This window comes from Poromitra crassiceps (genome assembly GCF_964638095.1).
Source record: "Poromitra crassiceps genome assembly, chromosome: 4".
Taxonomy (NCBI): Eukaryota; Metazoa; Chordata; class Actinopteri; order Beryciformes; family Melamphaidae; genus Poromitra; species Poromitra crassiceps.
In genome coordinates this window covers 20462185-20478246 of record NC_139626.1, presented here as the reverse complement: position 1 = coordinate 20478246, position 16062 = coordinate 20462185, and the positions used below count along the sequence as shown (strand labels likewise).

Sequence of the window (16062 nt, the reverse complement as noted above, 5' to 3'; positions counted from 1 at the left end):
AATGTAACCACTGCTCTACTATAACCGAGATAATGTAACCACTGCTCTACTATAACCGAGACAATGTAACCACTGCTCTACTATAACCAAGATAATGTAACAACTGCTCTACTATAACCGAGATAATGTAACCACTGCTGTACTATAATCAAGATAATGTAACAACTGCTCTACTATAACCGAGATAATGTAACCACTGCTCTACTATAACCGAGATTATGTAACCACTGCTCTACTATAACCGAGATAATGTAGCCACTGCTCTACTATAACCGAGATAATGTAACCACGGCTCTACTATAACCAAGATAATGTAACCACTGCTCTACTATAACCAAGATAATGTAACCACTGCCCTACTATAACCAAGATAATGTAACAACTGCTCTACTATAACCGAGGTAATGTAACCACTGCTGTACTATAACCAATATAATGTAACCACTGCTCTACTATAACCAAGATAATGTAACCACTGCTCTACTATAACCAAGATAATGTAACCACTGCTGTACTATAACCAAGATAATGTAACCACTGCTCTACTATAACCACGATAATGTAACCACTGCCCTACTATAACCAAGATAATGTAACAACTGCTCTACTATAACCGAGGTAATGTAACCACTGCTCTACTATAACCAAGATAATGTAACCACTGCTCTACTATAACCGAGATAATGTAACCACTGCTCTACTATAACCGAGATAATGTAACCACTGCTCTACTATAACCGAGATAATGTAACCACTGCTCTACTATAACCGAGATAATGTAACCACTGCTCTACTATAACCGACATAATGTAACCACTGCTCTACTATAACCAACATAATGTAACCCCTGCTCTGCTATAACCAAGATGATGTAACCACTGCTCTACTATAACCAAGATAATGTAACCCCTGCTCTACTATAACCAACATAATGTAACCACTGCTCTACTATAACCAACATAATGTAACCCCTGCTCTGCTATAACCAAGATGATGTAACCACTGCTCTACTATAACCAAGATAATGTAACCACTGCTCTACTATAACCGAGATAATGTAACCACTGCTCTACTATAACCAATATAATGTAACCACTGCTCTACTATAACCAAGATAATGTAACCACTGCTCTACTATAACCGAGATAATGTAACCACTGCTCTACTATAACCGAGATAATGTAACCACTGCTCTACTATAACCGAGATAATGTAACCACTGCTCTACTATAACCGACATAATGTAACCCCTGCTCTACTATAACCAACATAATGTAACCCCTGCTCTACTATAACCAAGATAATGTAACCACTGCTCTGCTATAACCAAGATGATGTAACCACTGCTCTACTATAACCAACATAATGTAACCCCTGCTCTACTATAACCAACATAATGTAACCCCTGCTCTACTATAACCAAGATAATGTAACCACTGCTCTACTATAACCAAGATAATGTAACCCCTGCTCTACTATAACCAACATAATGTAACTTGAATCAATGTGTTTATTTGCATTGGAAACAACTGGAATTATCTCTAGCAATTCTGGTTCTTCTTCTTGTGTTTTTTTAAGATAAGTACGATTTGAAGATTCAATACTAGATGAAATTACTTGTTAAGTGCAGCGTGTGGGGGGAAATGTATGCTTTTTAACCAGTGTTGCATAAGCAGAATCACTTTAATTACCAAGTGCATTACCATAAATCTATCCAATTGCACAGAGGCGTATTGACAACTTGGTTATTTCACAGTAATGACCACACACACACACACACACACACACACACACACACACACACACACACACACACACACACACACACTATCAGTCTACATGTGCCTTATTATTCATTCCTTCAGACCTCTTATCAAGCTGAGTATCTCGTGGCGTAAGAATGGCGTGTTGGTGAGCAGCGGTCTGAGTGACTACAACCGCCGGCTGACCATCCTCAGCCCCGTCGTGAGCGACGCCGGCTACTACCAGTGTGAGGCGCTGCTCCGCAGCAGCAGCGTGCCCTCGGTCAGCGCGGGAGCCTACCTGCATGTACTAGGTAAAAAAGATATATCAAGACATAAGCTTAAAATCACTGGACAACTTGTCATGATCTTGCAGTGAAGCAGGTTAAAACAAGCATGGATAATAATTTACAGGTTTGACCCAGGTTTAGTAGTGTGGAAGAATACTGGAATTTATAACAGCCCTGCTGTTATGTACTAGGCAATCATACTGTCCGCTGCGAAGATTTACTATGTTAGAAAATAGCTATTACGATAGATCTATTACGATAGAAGATATTGCAGCCTATAAATATGGAATTTGTCAAAATGTATAATCAGCATGTACCGTACCTATAGCTACCAGGAGACACTCGGTAAAAAATAGTTGCTGAGTTACCTTTTGACAGCGCTGTGCCTTACAGTGTAGTGTGGCTGAACTATTATGCAAAATGTAGATGTACAGAGAAAAAACCCTAGGCAGAGTTTGACATTTATTCTCAAGGTATCAGCAAAGTTTATATAATATAATATATATATATATATATATATATATATATATATATCCCTGTCACCTCCCAACTATGCTGCACCAGTTGTTGTAGGCAACAGACCATACTGCCCAAATTAAAAAACAACAAGGCAACAAACAAGGAACACATCTAAACCCAGGCTTGCATAATTCAATATGGTTCACTGCAAAGTAGCCTAATTGCGTAGTGGGAACATGGACCACTTTGACAGCGCTGGAAAAAGTTATAACCAACACCTCAAAATGTATTCCTATACAACTACACACACACACACGCACACGCACGCACACGCACACACACACACACACACACACACACACACACACACACACACACACACACACACACACACACACACACAGCACGTCTTACCACATGCAGTTTCACTTATCACAAGGCAAATTCAGTCAGTTTATCCACCATCTCCCATAAAGTTATGTGTTTTCTTTTTAACGAATTTAAAGGCACATAATGGATCCAACACTCTGGCCACACAATCTCCGCTCATGGATAAAATAATGTGACAGGGCAAGTGCTGTATGTCTTTTTCACAGTTTACGGCATACATCAGCATGGAATAGGTTACAGTACTGTACATGGATGCAATACTGTAGCATAGTGATAGCATTGATTGTTTGTGTGTACAGTGTAATGTACAGGCATCAGGCAAAAATGTGGGTGTAAAACTGTCAGCATTTAGCTTTGGAAGTTAGCAACAAAGAGCCAATGTAATATTCATATTGATATCATTAGTCTCACTATATAAATGTGGCCAAGTCACAGCAGTGAAGTTGTGAGGCAGTGAGGGGAAATTGTCATTGACTTAAAAGGGAAAGAAGCTAATAACTGGCTTCAAGAAACTGTGTAATAGCATTGCTTCAGTCACTTTCATTCCATTCCCCTGAAACGCTTTGATGTTTTCAAGGTTATGATGTGATTCAAAGAGCAGGGTGTGGTGAACCTTTCCCTTGATATACTGTAGCTGACGGAGTCATTGCTCTCCCCAGGGGTGAGAAGGAATGGTACGTTCACAATATAAACCGTTACAGATTAGCAATTACCTGCTGAAAACTGCAATTAATCCACTGGATTATTCAAGATCAGTAACATAATCTCATTACTTTCAGTCCATTTTGATTGCCTTCAAAATCAATAAGTGAACATATTGCTGCTGATTTACACACTGAAATTCACCTTATCATCCAATGTTATCCCCTATAGCCATTGTTTTCAGATGTGTAACATTGCCTCACACACAAAAATCCCCTGTATCAAGTTATCTTCTTTTTTTTGGCCTCTGTAATATGATTTTTTTTTTTTTTACAATAGCTCCAACGGCTTACAGCTACCAATTCTGCAATGAGATGACTGTAATCCTGCCTGTTCTTTTTTCCACCTTATCCTGTCTTTCTCTTCCACTCTGTCACTCAGAGCCGCCACAATTTGTGAAGGAACCAGAGAAACACATCACAGCTGAGATGGAGAAGGTGGTGGACATTCCCTGTCAGGCACGAGGTGAGCTTTGTGTGTGGCTGTGTGTTTTCATGGAGAAGGTGGTGGACATTCCCTGTCAGGCACGACGTGAGCGCTGTGTGTGGCTGTGTGTTTTCATGGAGAAGGTGGTGGACATTCCCTGTCAGGCACCACGTGAGCGCTGTGTGTGGCTGTGTGTTTTCATGGAGAAGGTGCTGGACATTCCCTGTCAGGCACGAGGTGAGCTTTGTGTGTGGCTGTGTGTTTTCATGGAGAAGGTGGTGGACATTCCCTGTCAGGCACGACGTGAGCGCTGTGTGTGGCTGTGTGTTTTCATGGAGAAGGTGGTGGACATTCCCTGTCAGGCACCACGTGAGCGCTGTGTGTGGCTGTGTGTTTTCATGGAGAAGGTGGTGGACATTCCCTGTCAGGCACCACGTGAGCGCTGTGTGTGGCTGTGTGTTTTCATGGAGAAGGTGCTGGACATTCCCTGTCAGGCACCACGTGAGCGCTGTGTGTGGCTGTGTGTTTTCATGGAGAAGGTGGTGGACATTCCCTGTCAGGCACGAGGTGAGCTTTGTGTGTGGCTGTGTGTTTTCATGGAGAAGGTGGTGGACATTCCCTGTCAGGCACCACGTGAGCGCTGTGTGTGGCTGTGTGTTTTCATGGAGAAGGTGGTGGACATTCCCTGTCAGGCACCACGTGAGCGCTGTGTGTGGCTGTGTGTTTTCCAATCAAGATTAGGTGAAATAACTTGATTTACATCATTTGACTCACATATTGGAATAATGTTTGATACTGGTTTCAGAGATGATCATGAAGAATAGTATACTTTCTTCATGTATTGCTGTAGTTAATAATATCATATAAGGAAACTATATATAGAAATGAGAATTTACATGACCAATATCCCAATTTACAAGACCAATATCCCAATTTACATGAGTAATTGTGCAAATTGCCTGGTGGATGATTAATTCATGAGGCTGATCGAATTCTAATTGGGATGCATTTTCCAACTAACTTCAGTGAAGAATACTTTTTACTGCATTTCATTTTTGAACTAGGGCCCTCGGAGAGCGCAGACCTCCGCCAAGGTTTGTTCTGTTATTGCTTGTTCATAAGTCGGATTCGGATCCGCTCCAAAATGTAACGGGTTCTTCCTTGGCCCATGCTACATCCTTCCATGAGCTTTCATGAAAATCGGGCCAGTGGTTTTTCCGCAATCCTGCTGACAAACAGTCAAACAAACAGGCAGACAAAAAGACAGCACCGAAAACATAATCTCCTTGGCGGAGGTAATGAATGTGACTGCAGTGTTTCCCCTACCGTTCTACAGGCGTGGTGGGCCCGCCAGGCCAAAAAAGAATTGCATTTTTTTTTTTTTATCTCCCCAACATTTCAATAAACCTTTATGGCATATTATTACAATACAGCAATACTGGTGTTGACAGTGTTGACAGTAATAGAAGATGCCAAATCATTCAAAACAATAAGCATTTTGCTTTCAGGAGCATTGTGCCAGCGTGCAGCGCTGTTCCAAAACATGTCAACGTGTGTCGTTGCCTGGGAAACGCACATCCCATAATACAACTGTTCGCATTGCATCCCATAATAGTATGATGATACTTGGGATGCCATTGCGAACATAGATGCGAACAGGTTAGCTAAAAGTTTAGCGTCGCCAGCGAAGGCCCCCACCGTTGCGGTCGGGGTACGTTTCGAAATCCCTCCAGGCCTGAAGATTTTTCTAGGGGAAACACTGGACTGAATATTGAAACTGTAAAAATGATAAATAAATCAATAAATAATAAATATGATATGTATGACTCTCACTCTCCATCACACCCTCTCTCTCCAGGAGTGCCCCAGCCAGACATTGTGTGGTATAAGGATGCGGTGCCCATCAGCCCAGTGAAGACACCCAGGTACCGGGTGCTGGTGGGAGGCAGCCTGCAGGTCAACGGCCTTCTGCCCGACGACACCGGCATGTTCCAGTGCTTCGCCAGGAACCTGGCAGGAGAGGTCCAGACCAACACCTACCTGGCTGTCACCAGTAGGTCCACCAGTCCCCCCACACCACCCACTTTCTGTGTTGGCTGTTTTTTTATCGCGGATTGATTTTAAAGGCATTCTGAGTAGGATTTTGCTGGTTGTGGCTTGTAAACACAACTTTCAAAGTTGACCCCTCACTGGGTTTGCCAGAACACACGCACGCACACACGCACGCACGCACGCACACACACACACACACACACACACACACACACACACACACACACACACACACACACACACACACTCACAAAGTAAAAGTAAAAGTGCAGTGAGAAGAAACGTCGAGCAGACATGGCTAGTTCCAAAACGAGAGTGGACCTGGGGCTGACTTTCACCTGTTGAAGTAGTGGATGGGGATGAAGAGTGATGAAGAGTTGGCTTGTTTTCTGTTGGTGGATGTCGCATTTTGGAAGGAATCTCTGCTCCCCCATATATCAGTCTATAATTGGGCCCATATTGATTGAATGTCCATGTCTACATAAAACAAACAAGACTCAACCAGTAGATAAACAAATGTAATCAGCAAAAGGATTGGAGGTGGGAGTGCTGTGTTGTGTCACTGCTGGGATGTGAAAATCATGGGTCATTTTACTCGCACTGTTTGGCACGTTTTTGCCATCTCATTTGCTTCACTCTGTCTCAATTTCTGCTGCCTTCACTCCGCACTGCACTGTGTTATCGCAATTCATGAAATTCTCTCTTGCTCCTCACCCCCACTCCTCCCCTATCTCTGTCTCTGACACGGCCTTCTCTCCTTCTCTCTGCTCCTCACCCCCACTCCTCCCCCTCTCCTCCCCCTATCTCTGTCTCTGACACGGCCTTCCCTCCTTCTCACTGCTCCTCACCCCCACTCCTCCCCTATCTCTCCATCTCTGACACAGCCTTCCCTCCTTCTCTCTGCTCCTCACCCCCACTCCTCCCCTATCTCTCCATCTCTGACACAGCCTTCCCTCCTCTCCGGTCCTCCTAGATCCCATCTTATCGTCCACCTATTCTCAACTCGTCTCTTTTCGTCCCTGCTCCTCTTTCTCTCCTCCTTTTCCTTTAGGAGTGACAGCGTTTCCTCTCATCCTCTAAGGCTTTGATTTATTGCATATGGCAAATAGGGCTTGTAGTTCTCTGTTGCCTTCTCTTCTGGTCTCTGTCTCTCCCTCTTCCTCTCCATCTCTTTTTATTGCTGTATCTTTCCCTCTACTTATCTCTGTGGGTGCAAAGGATAGACAGGCAGTAGAGAGTGGCAGCACAGAGGATAGAGAGGCAGTAGAGAGTGGCAGCACAGAGGATAGAGAGGCAGTAGAGAGTGGCAGCACAGAGGATAGAGAGGCAGTAGAGAGTGGCAGCACAGAGGATAGAGAGACAGTAGAGAGTGGCAGCACAGAGGATAGAGAGGCAGTAGAGAGCGGCAGCACAGAGGATAGAGAGGCAGTAGAGAGCAGCAGCACAGAGGATAGAGAGGCAGTAGAGAGCGGCAGCACAGAGGATAGAGAGGCAGTAGAGAGCAGCAGCACAGAGGATAGAGAGACAGTAGAGAGTGGCAACACAGAGGATAGAGAGGCAGTAGAGAGTGGCAGCACAGATAATAGAGAGGCAGTAGAGAGTGGCAGCACAGAGGATAGAGAGACAGTAGAGAGTGGCAGCACAGAGGATAGAGAGGCAGTAGAGAGTGGCAGCACAGAGGATAGAGAGGCAGTAGAGAGTGGCAGCACAGAGGATAGAGAGACAGTAGAGAGTGGCAGCACAGAGGATAGAGAGACAGTAGAGAGTGGCAGCACAGAGGATAGAGAGACAGTAGAGAGTGGCAGCACAGAGGATAGAGAGACAGTAGAGAGTGGCAGCACAGAGGATAGAGAGGCAGTAGAGAGTGGCAGCACAGAGGATAGAGAGGCAGTAGAGAGTGGCAGCACAGAGGATAGAGAGGCAGTAGAGAGTGGCAGCACAGAGGATAGAGAGGCAGTAGAGAGTGGCAGCACAGAGGATAGAGAGGCAGTACAGAGTGGCAGCACAGAGGATAGAGAGACAGTAGAGAGTGGCAGCACAGAGGATAGAGAGGCAGTAGAGAGTGGCAGCACAGAGGATAGAGAGGCAGTAGAGAGTGGCAGCACAGAGGATAGAGAGACAGTAGAGAGTGGCAGCACAGAGGATAGAGAGACAGTACAGAGTGGCAGCACAGAGGATAGAGAGGCAGTACAGAGTGGAAGCACAGAGGATAGAGAGACAGTACAGAGTGGCAGCACAGAGGATAGAGAGGCAGTAGAGAGTGGCAGCACAGAGGATAGAGAGGCAGTACAGAGTGGAAGCACAGAGGATAGAGAGACAGTAGAGAGTGGCAGCACAGATAATAGAGAGGCAGTACAGAGTGGCAGCACAGAGGATAGAGAGACAGTAGAGAGTGGCAGCACAGATAATAGAGAGGCAGTAGAGAGTGGCAGCACAGAGGATAGAGAGGCAGTAGAGAGTGGCAGCACAGAGGATAGAGAGGCAGTACAGAGTGGCAGCACAGAGGATAGAGAGACAGTAGAGAGTGGCAGCACAGAGGATAGAGAGACAGTACAGAGTGGCAGCACAGAGGATAGAGAGGCAGTAGAGAGTGGCAGCACAGAGGATAGAGAGGCAGTAGAGAGTGGCAGCACAGAGGATAGAGAGGCAGTAGAGAGTGGCAGCACAGAGGATAGAGAGGCAGTACAGAGTGGCAGCACAGAGGATAGAGAGACAGTACAGAGTGGCAGCACAGAGGATAGAGAGACAGTAGAGAGTGGCAGCACAGAGGATAGAGAGGCAGTACAGAGTGGCAGCACAGAGGATAGAGAGACAGTAGAGAGTGGCAGCACAGAGGATAGAGAGACAGTACAGAGTGGCAGCACAGAGGATAGAGAGACAGTAGAGAGTGGCAGCACAGAGGATAGAGAGACAGTACAGAGTGGCAGCACAGAGGATAGAGAGGCAGTAGAGAGTGGCAGCACAGAGGATAGAGAGGCAGTACAGAGTGGCAGCACAGAGGATAGAGAGACAGTAGAGAGTGGCAGCACAGATAATAGAGAGGCAGTACAGAGTGGCAGCACAGAGGATAGAGAGACATAGAGAGTGGCAGCACAGAGGTGAGGACTGTGGGTCAATCGGCAGATAATTAGTGGGGAAAACATTGACTAAAGTCTGTGCAGCAAGAGGCTGATAACGACCACGAGTACATTTTAAAATGGAGTTCTGCTATGTTTGTTCTCTCACCTCTGTAACCCTCTTATCCTCTCTCTTACTGTACCTCTGCTGCGCTGACTCTTTGTGTGTGCGCGAACGCGCGTGTGTGTGTGTGTGTGTGTGTGTGTGTGTGTGTCTCTCCCCCCCTCAGGCATCGCCCCGAATATCACAGCCGGGCCCTCCGACAGCACTGTGATCGACGGCATGTCAGTCATCCTGCACTGCGAGACCTCCGGCGCTCCGAGACCAGCTATCACCTGGCAGAAAGGTCTCTCTCTCTCACACACACACATACACACACACACACACACACACACACACACACACACACACACATAGGGATTATGGTGTGTTCCATCTATTATGCATGGTGTAATGGGTTACCTTGGCTTAAAGGAACAGTTCGCCCAAAAAAAAATCTGCCACCATCTACTCGTTGTACTGTCAATGCTGACTGTTTCTTTTCTCTATTCTGTCTCTCCCACCTTCCTTCCCTCTCTCACTTCATCTTCCTCTGTCCACCCCGCCTCTTTAAAGGCGAGCGTGTGTTGGCCAGTGGTTCGGTCCAGCTGCCCAGGTTCACCTTGCTGGAGTCGGGTAGCCTGCTCATCTCCCCCTCGCACATCTCTGATGCCGGCACCTACACCTGCATGGCCAGCAACTCGCGCGGCATCGACGAAGCCGCCGCCGACCTGGTGGTGTGGGGTGAGTGAGGCGGGTCAGGTGGAGCTGGCACGTCCATATTTATGGAGTTGGTTATGTGCTGTGAATGTCAAGGTAATTGTTCACCCGTACAGAGAGCGTGCAGGTGGAGTTATATCCAGAAGCTTGTTTGCTTCTTAGCACATTGTGAGAAACGAGGTCATGCCATGTAAAAATAAAGCCAAGCTCACCTTTTACAGACACAAAGGCACTGTTCTGTGTGCACGTTTTTGAATGATCACCGAGATGTTTTCTGTATGAAGCCGTCCACGCAACAACAAAAAAGTCTGCAGCAAGTCATTTCAACTGAAATGAGTTTTTCCAAATGTGTTTCTCATGTTTTCTTTTTTTCTTTTTTTGCCTGGCAGTATTCTCCTCAGGGAGGACATTTTCTTTTCTGTTTTCTATTCTCACTGTGTGTGTGTGTGTGTGTGTGTGTGTGTGTGTGTGTCTCTCTCTCTCTCTCTCTCTCTCCCTCCCTCCATCCAGCCCGCACCCGGATTACCACCCCTCCCCAGGACCAGAGTGTTATCAAAGGAACTAAGGCTGTTTTGACTTGTGGAGTCACGCATGACCCCAGTGTAACAGTCAGGTAAGATTCATTCACACACAGCACCCACATCCACGCACGCACGCATGCACGCACACACACACACACACACGCACGCGCACACGCACGCGTACACACACACACACACAGACACACACACACACACCAGTGGCGCCGGAACGAGTTTGCAATTAGGGGGATTTTTTTTTTTTTTTTTTTTTTTTTTTTTTTGCCGGCGCATCCCGGCAAGAAAAATTTACGTTTTTTTGAACGTCTGGATGATTTTTAGCCATATTTAGAGGAATATCTCATTTTAAATTAACATTAGGATTATACTGTAGTGATGTCATTATTCAGTATTTTCTCCTTTTCTCACTCACTTGGTGACCTGCTCTCCCTTTAGGTCATTTTACAATTACACTACAACAGACAGCAACACAGGCAGAAACACTGAACTTATTATTATTATTATTATTATCATTCACTTCGAAACACAGTGCAAAACTAACCGTATACGATTATAGCAGCAGCCAATGACAGTGAGTGCAGTACAGAGTCCGGGTCTGTCTGTCTCTCAGGTGTAATAATCCCACAATGATCACGGCTTTAACAAGTGTCACAGGCTGTGTAAACAGTGTAAAGTGGGCTCTCTGTAACTTGATCCCTGGGTCTGTCTGTCTCAGGTGTAATAATCCCACAATGATCACGGCTTTAACAAGCATCACAGGCTGTGTAAACAGTGTAAGCGTCAGGGGCAGTTGCCCCCTCAGATAAAAAAAAATAGGGGGACAAAATTTTAAGGGGGACAAAATGTTCCCATGTCCCCCTTGTTCTGGCGCCAGTGACACACACACACACACACAGCAGCAGCGTGCCATGCACACACATCCACATATGCATGGATGCTAACTCTCTTTGGCACATCTGGACGCATTTCTGTGGATTTATTCTCCCGTCTGGACAGCTCGTAAGGCGACTAGCCAGCTAGATGCACACTTGCATATCCAATTCAATCTGTAAATCTCTCTAGTCTGCTTCTACGACCCAGTTTGCCCACAGGAGTCATTAAGGTTCATCTACAAACCCTTGCACCCACATCCACCCACCCACATACACACACACACACACACACACACAAACACCCACCCACGCACATACAGACACACACACACCAGGGTGGGAATTACACAGAGGCCTCCGTTGACTCTCCCACTGGCCGTGATGCCCTGACCTCCCGTAGGCCACCTTGGCAGCAGTGCCCTGCTACCAGCCTGCTACTGTCAGTTGCTTTAAAAGCGTCAGTGGTCTCAGTGTAATGCAGCCTGCCCTGAGCAAAGGATGTGCAATTGGCTCATTTGAACACGTTTAAGAAAAATCGCTCTTCACAATGTCAATAGAGCAATGGCCTTTGTGCCCTGGCATGTGTCCTTGTGCCCCTGTGTGTGTGTGTGTGTGTGTGTGTGTGTGTGTGTGTGTGTGTGTGTGTGTGTGTGTGTGTGTGTGTGTGTGTGTGTGTGTGTGTGTGTGTGTGTGTGTGTGTGTGTGTGTGTGTGTGTGTGTGTGTGTGTTGCTCCCAGAAAGCCTCTAGCACACACCTTTAACACAAAACTACAGTGCAAGCCATGCGGCACGTTGTCCTCGCAGCAGGATGCTGTCCTCGCAGCAGGATGATGTCCTCGTGGCAGGATGCTGTCCTCGCAGCAGGATGCTGTCCTCGTGGCAGGATGCTGTCCTCGCGGCAGGATGCTGTCCTCGTGGCAGGATGCTGTCCTCACGGCAGGATGATGTCCTCGTGGCAGGATGTTGTCCTCGCGGCAGGATGCTGTCCTCGTGGCAGGATGCTGTCCTCACGGCAGGATGCTGTCCTCGTGGCAGGATGCTGTCCTCGTGGCAGGATGATGTCCTCGTGGCAGGATGCTGTCCTCGCGGCAGGATGCTGTCCTCGTGGCAGGGTGCTGTCCTCGCAGCAGGAGGCTGTCCTCGTGGCAGGGTGCTGTCCTCGCGGCAGGATGCTGTCCTCGTGGCAGGGTGCTGTCCTCGCAGCAGGAGTTTCATTGAACTTCATGCTTGTCAACAGCCGACATCGCTAGCGATCAATCCCGCGTTCTGTCCCTTTCTACTGAGATGAGAGGACACAGTCTGACGAGACGTTTGAGCCTGGCACTTTTGATGAGTGTGAATCGGCTGTTTGATATGCCGGCGTCAGCTGCTGTGATAAGCAGGCAGGCCCGGCTCTGATGCCGGGCGCGAAGAGAGAGAGGGGACAAAGATGAAATACCTCAGTAATAGGAAGAGATTTTTCCAGGGTGGTGCTGGGGGGATAACCCACCTCAACCTCGCTTCATACAGCGTTTTGATATCATATCAGAAAGCCTTAACCCAAACAGCTGTACACCATAGTACACATTCTAATAAGTGGTATCGAAATGATGTACGTTTAATGAGGTAAAGACCCTTAAACATCAATGAATACTATTCTGCAAATCTGGAAATAACTAATTCTTATGGCGAGCACATTTTCATTTACTGCTACATTGCTGGAGTCATATAAATGAGAGGATAAACAGCAGAGAGATTTGTTAGATAACATCTGCCGCACAAACATTCAGACCATAAAGTAATGATGCTTTATGTGTTAGCGCATAATATATGAATGTCTGACATTGACATTGAGGAGAGAGTGAATCAGCAACATTGACATTGAGGAGAGAGTGAATCAGCATCATCGGTCTGCAGTTGCGTTTGCATGCGCGGTCACTCAGCTCTTGGCCAAACTCCAGTTAAGGTCTTATTGAGGTTAAGCTGTTTATATTATCCTTTGATACCCTGCAATTGAGTCTCCGTGCGTGTTAACCATGAATAAAACAGTGACCCGAATATTCTTGACCACCCGCTGTGGTGTGCTGCCCACAGATAGATGGTCTGTTTGCAGCACCCTGGCTACCCTATTTTGACTGAGCAATAGTTGGTCCCCTCTAGTACAAGGGAAATAAATAACTAATAGTTAGCACTGCTGACTTTAAAATGTACTCATAAGTTTCTGATGGTGACAACCAAAATGAAGTGCCACTTATTTATTATGCATTGATAAATTCCTGTCATGATGTAATCACTGTTGGGGGTAACTCATTACAAAAGTAACATATTACATGTAATATATTACTTTTAGAAGTAACTCAGTAATATAACTTATTACTTATAGGATTTCAGTAATATTATACCAGTTACTTTGTCAAGTAACTCAAGTTACAAATTGAGTTACTTTTTTAAATCAAAGCACATATTTAAATAAAGATACAATCATTTCCTAATCAAACTGTGTTTTTATGCAAAAATAAAACCCCACTATAGATGACAATAACAAAGGAAAATAATAAAATTTTGAATTTTGGATTGTTTACACTGACTTGAAGACGGTTTAAATTATTTTTCGGGATGGTTCCGGGGCGGCGATGTCATTCTGCTGCTGCTGTTGTTTTGGTAAAGGTAATGCAAAAGTAGTGTAATAAGTAACGAGTTACTCTACACAGAAAGTAATATCGTAAAGTAACTTATTACCTTCAATGTAGTATATTAAATTTTGAAAGTAACTTGCCCAACACTGGATGTAATATAAATATATGTCATTATATGATTGTTCCCTGAACTTGAGGACAGTAACCTGCTTATAGGGCATCCGGGTAGACCAGCGTTAGATTCCCTGCCTACCAATACCAGGGTCACAGGTTTGAGCCCCTGTGTTACCTCCGCCATGGTCGGGCATCCATACAGGCCCAATTGGCCATGTCTGCGGGTGGGAAGCCGCATTAGCGGGATGTGTCCTGGTTGTTTGTACACTAGTGCCTCCTCTGGTCGGGCGGGGCGCCTGTACTGGGGGGAGGCGAACTGGGGGAATAGTGTCATCCACCCATGCGCTACGTCCTGCCGGTGAAACTCCTTGTACGTGTATCAGGGGTGGTTGGGGTGGGGGTGGTTGGGCTGGCTGGTGTCAGAAAAAACATCACATACAGTAATCAGAGTATGATAGTGATAATGACTTTTATTTCTATAGCACCTTTCAAGCAAGGACAGTAGCTCCAAGTGCTTTACCGGATCCGAAAAATAAACCACAAATAAAAAAGACGATATTAGTAACACAGCATCATAGTCAATATAATATTGTTGCATCTATTAAGTATGAGTTACTAATACTATTACTGTTATTCTAACAGTTATATGTTCATAAGCATTGACCAGATCAGTTCATAGTAGTCAAGTTAAGTAATTCTCTGTACATGTTAACATGCTGTAGCCAATGGGGCTCAGAACAATAAACGGCTAAATAAATAAAGTGATAAAGTACATAACACCTTCAACACTGTCACTGATGGCATGGAATGAAGATACATGATGATGATGACAATGATGCTGATGATGATGGGGGCGATATGGACGACAGGTCAGCTGATCGATGGTAATGACAGGCAGCGTTTGTGTTGCAGGCATGTGTGGGAGAAGGAGGGCTCCGTGATCAATGCTCAGTCCATCCCCCGCATGCGGCTCGACCCGGACGGCACCCTGCACATCTCCCAGACCTGGTCGGGCGACATCGGGACGTACACGTGCAGGGTCACCTCCGTCGGCGGCAACGACTCCCGCAGCGCCCACCTCCGCGTCAGGTAAGACTCCCCTTTCACCACCACCACCACCACCACAGGAAGTAATGTGTTCTTTGTAACAGCTAAGGCAAGGCCTTAGCCTTATTTAATTATATATTAACATTTCGTACACAAGGCAAATACAATGTGCTTCTCTGCTAAAGACACACATGCAAACACATACACCCGCACACGCACACGCACACACACACACACACACACACACACACACACACACACACACACACACACACACACACACACACACACACACACACTTGTCACGGCCCACCTTCCAGTCTGTCTCCAGCCTTTTTCCTACTGACAACTCTGACTCATTTCCACCTAAATGACACTTGTTCTTCCTCACCTCTCCTGTCCTCATTCTGCCCCGACACACTTCCACCCCCGAGGGACGCCCCCCCCCCCCCCCCCCCCCCCACCCACACACACACACACACACACACACACACACACACACCTCCCTACCCCCTCGACACCTCTCTCTCATTCCCTACCTGTCTATATGCAACGTACACACACATTCCTCTCTGCCACTTTTGTCATATCGAATCTTCTCTGTCTCCATAACTCTCTGCCTGTTTCTTCTCTTCTTCAGCACAGAGTGAGTCACTGCAGCAGAAGCCAGAGTCAATTGAATATGAATGAGACATTTTGTTTGTCCGACTAACTGACTGACTGATAGTCTGCATATTGGTCTCTTTCCTTGTCTGCCTATCTGTCTAAGTCTGGCTGGCTGGCTGCCTTTTGACCGGGTTACTGCCTATCTCTTCATGACTATACAGGTCATCTATCGATCAGTCTGTCTCTCTGCTTATCTGAATTTATGGTGGAATGAAGTAATGATCCCCCAGCTTCATTTATTCATGTCTTCCTCGGCTTGTTTGCTTCATATC

General features: G+C 46.0%; 1 protein-coding gene across 1 annotated transcript in view; it reads left to right on the top strand.

Moving 5' to 3' along the window:
- Positions 1-16062, top strand: part of LOC310775234 (protein sidekick-2-like) — a gene marked incomplete at both ends in the record, with an annotated part of 447718 nt that overhangs the window by 339542 nt on the left and 92114 nt on the right. Inside the window, 7 exon segments of the mRNA XM_083635352.1 lie at positions 1866-2056; positions 3965-4048; positions 5868-6062; positions 9408-9524; positions 9794-9961; positions 10448-10550; positions 14990-15166. Coding sequence (XP_083491478.1) covers positions 1866-2056; positions 3965-4048; positions 5868-6062; positions 9408-9524; positions 9794-9961; positions 10448-10550; positions 14990-15166 — 1035 coding nt within the window.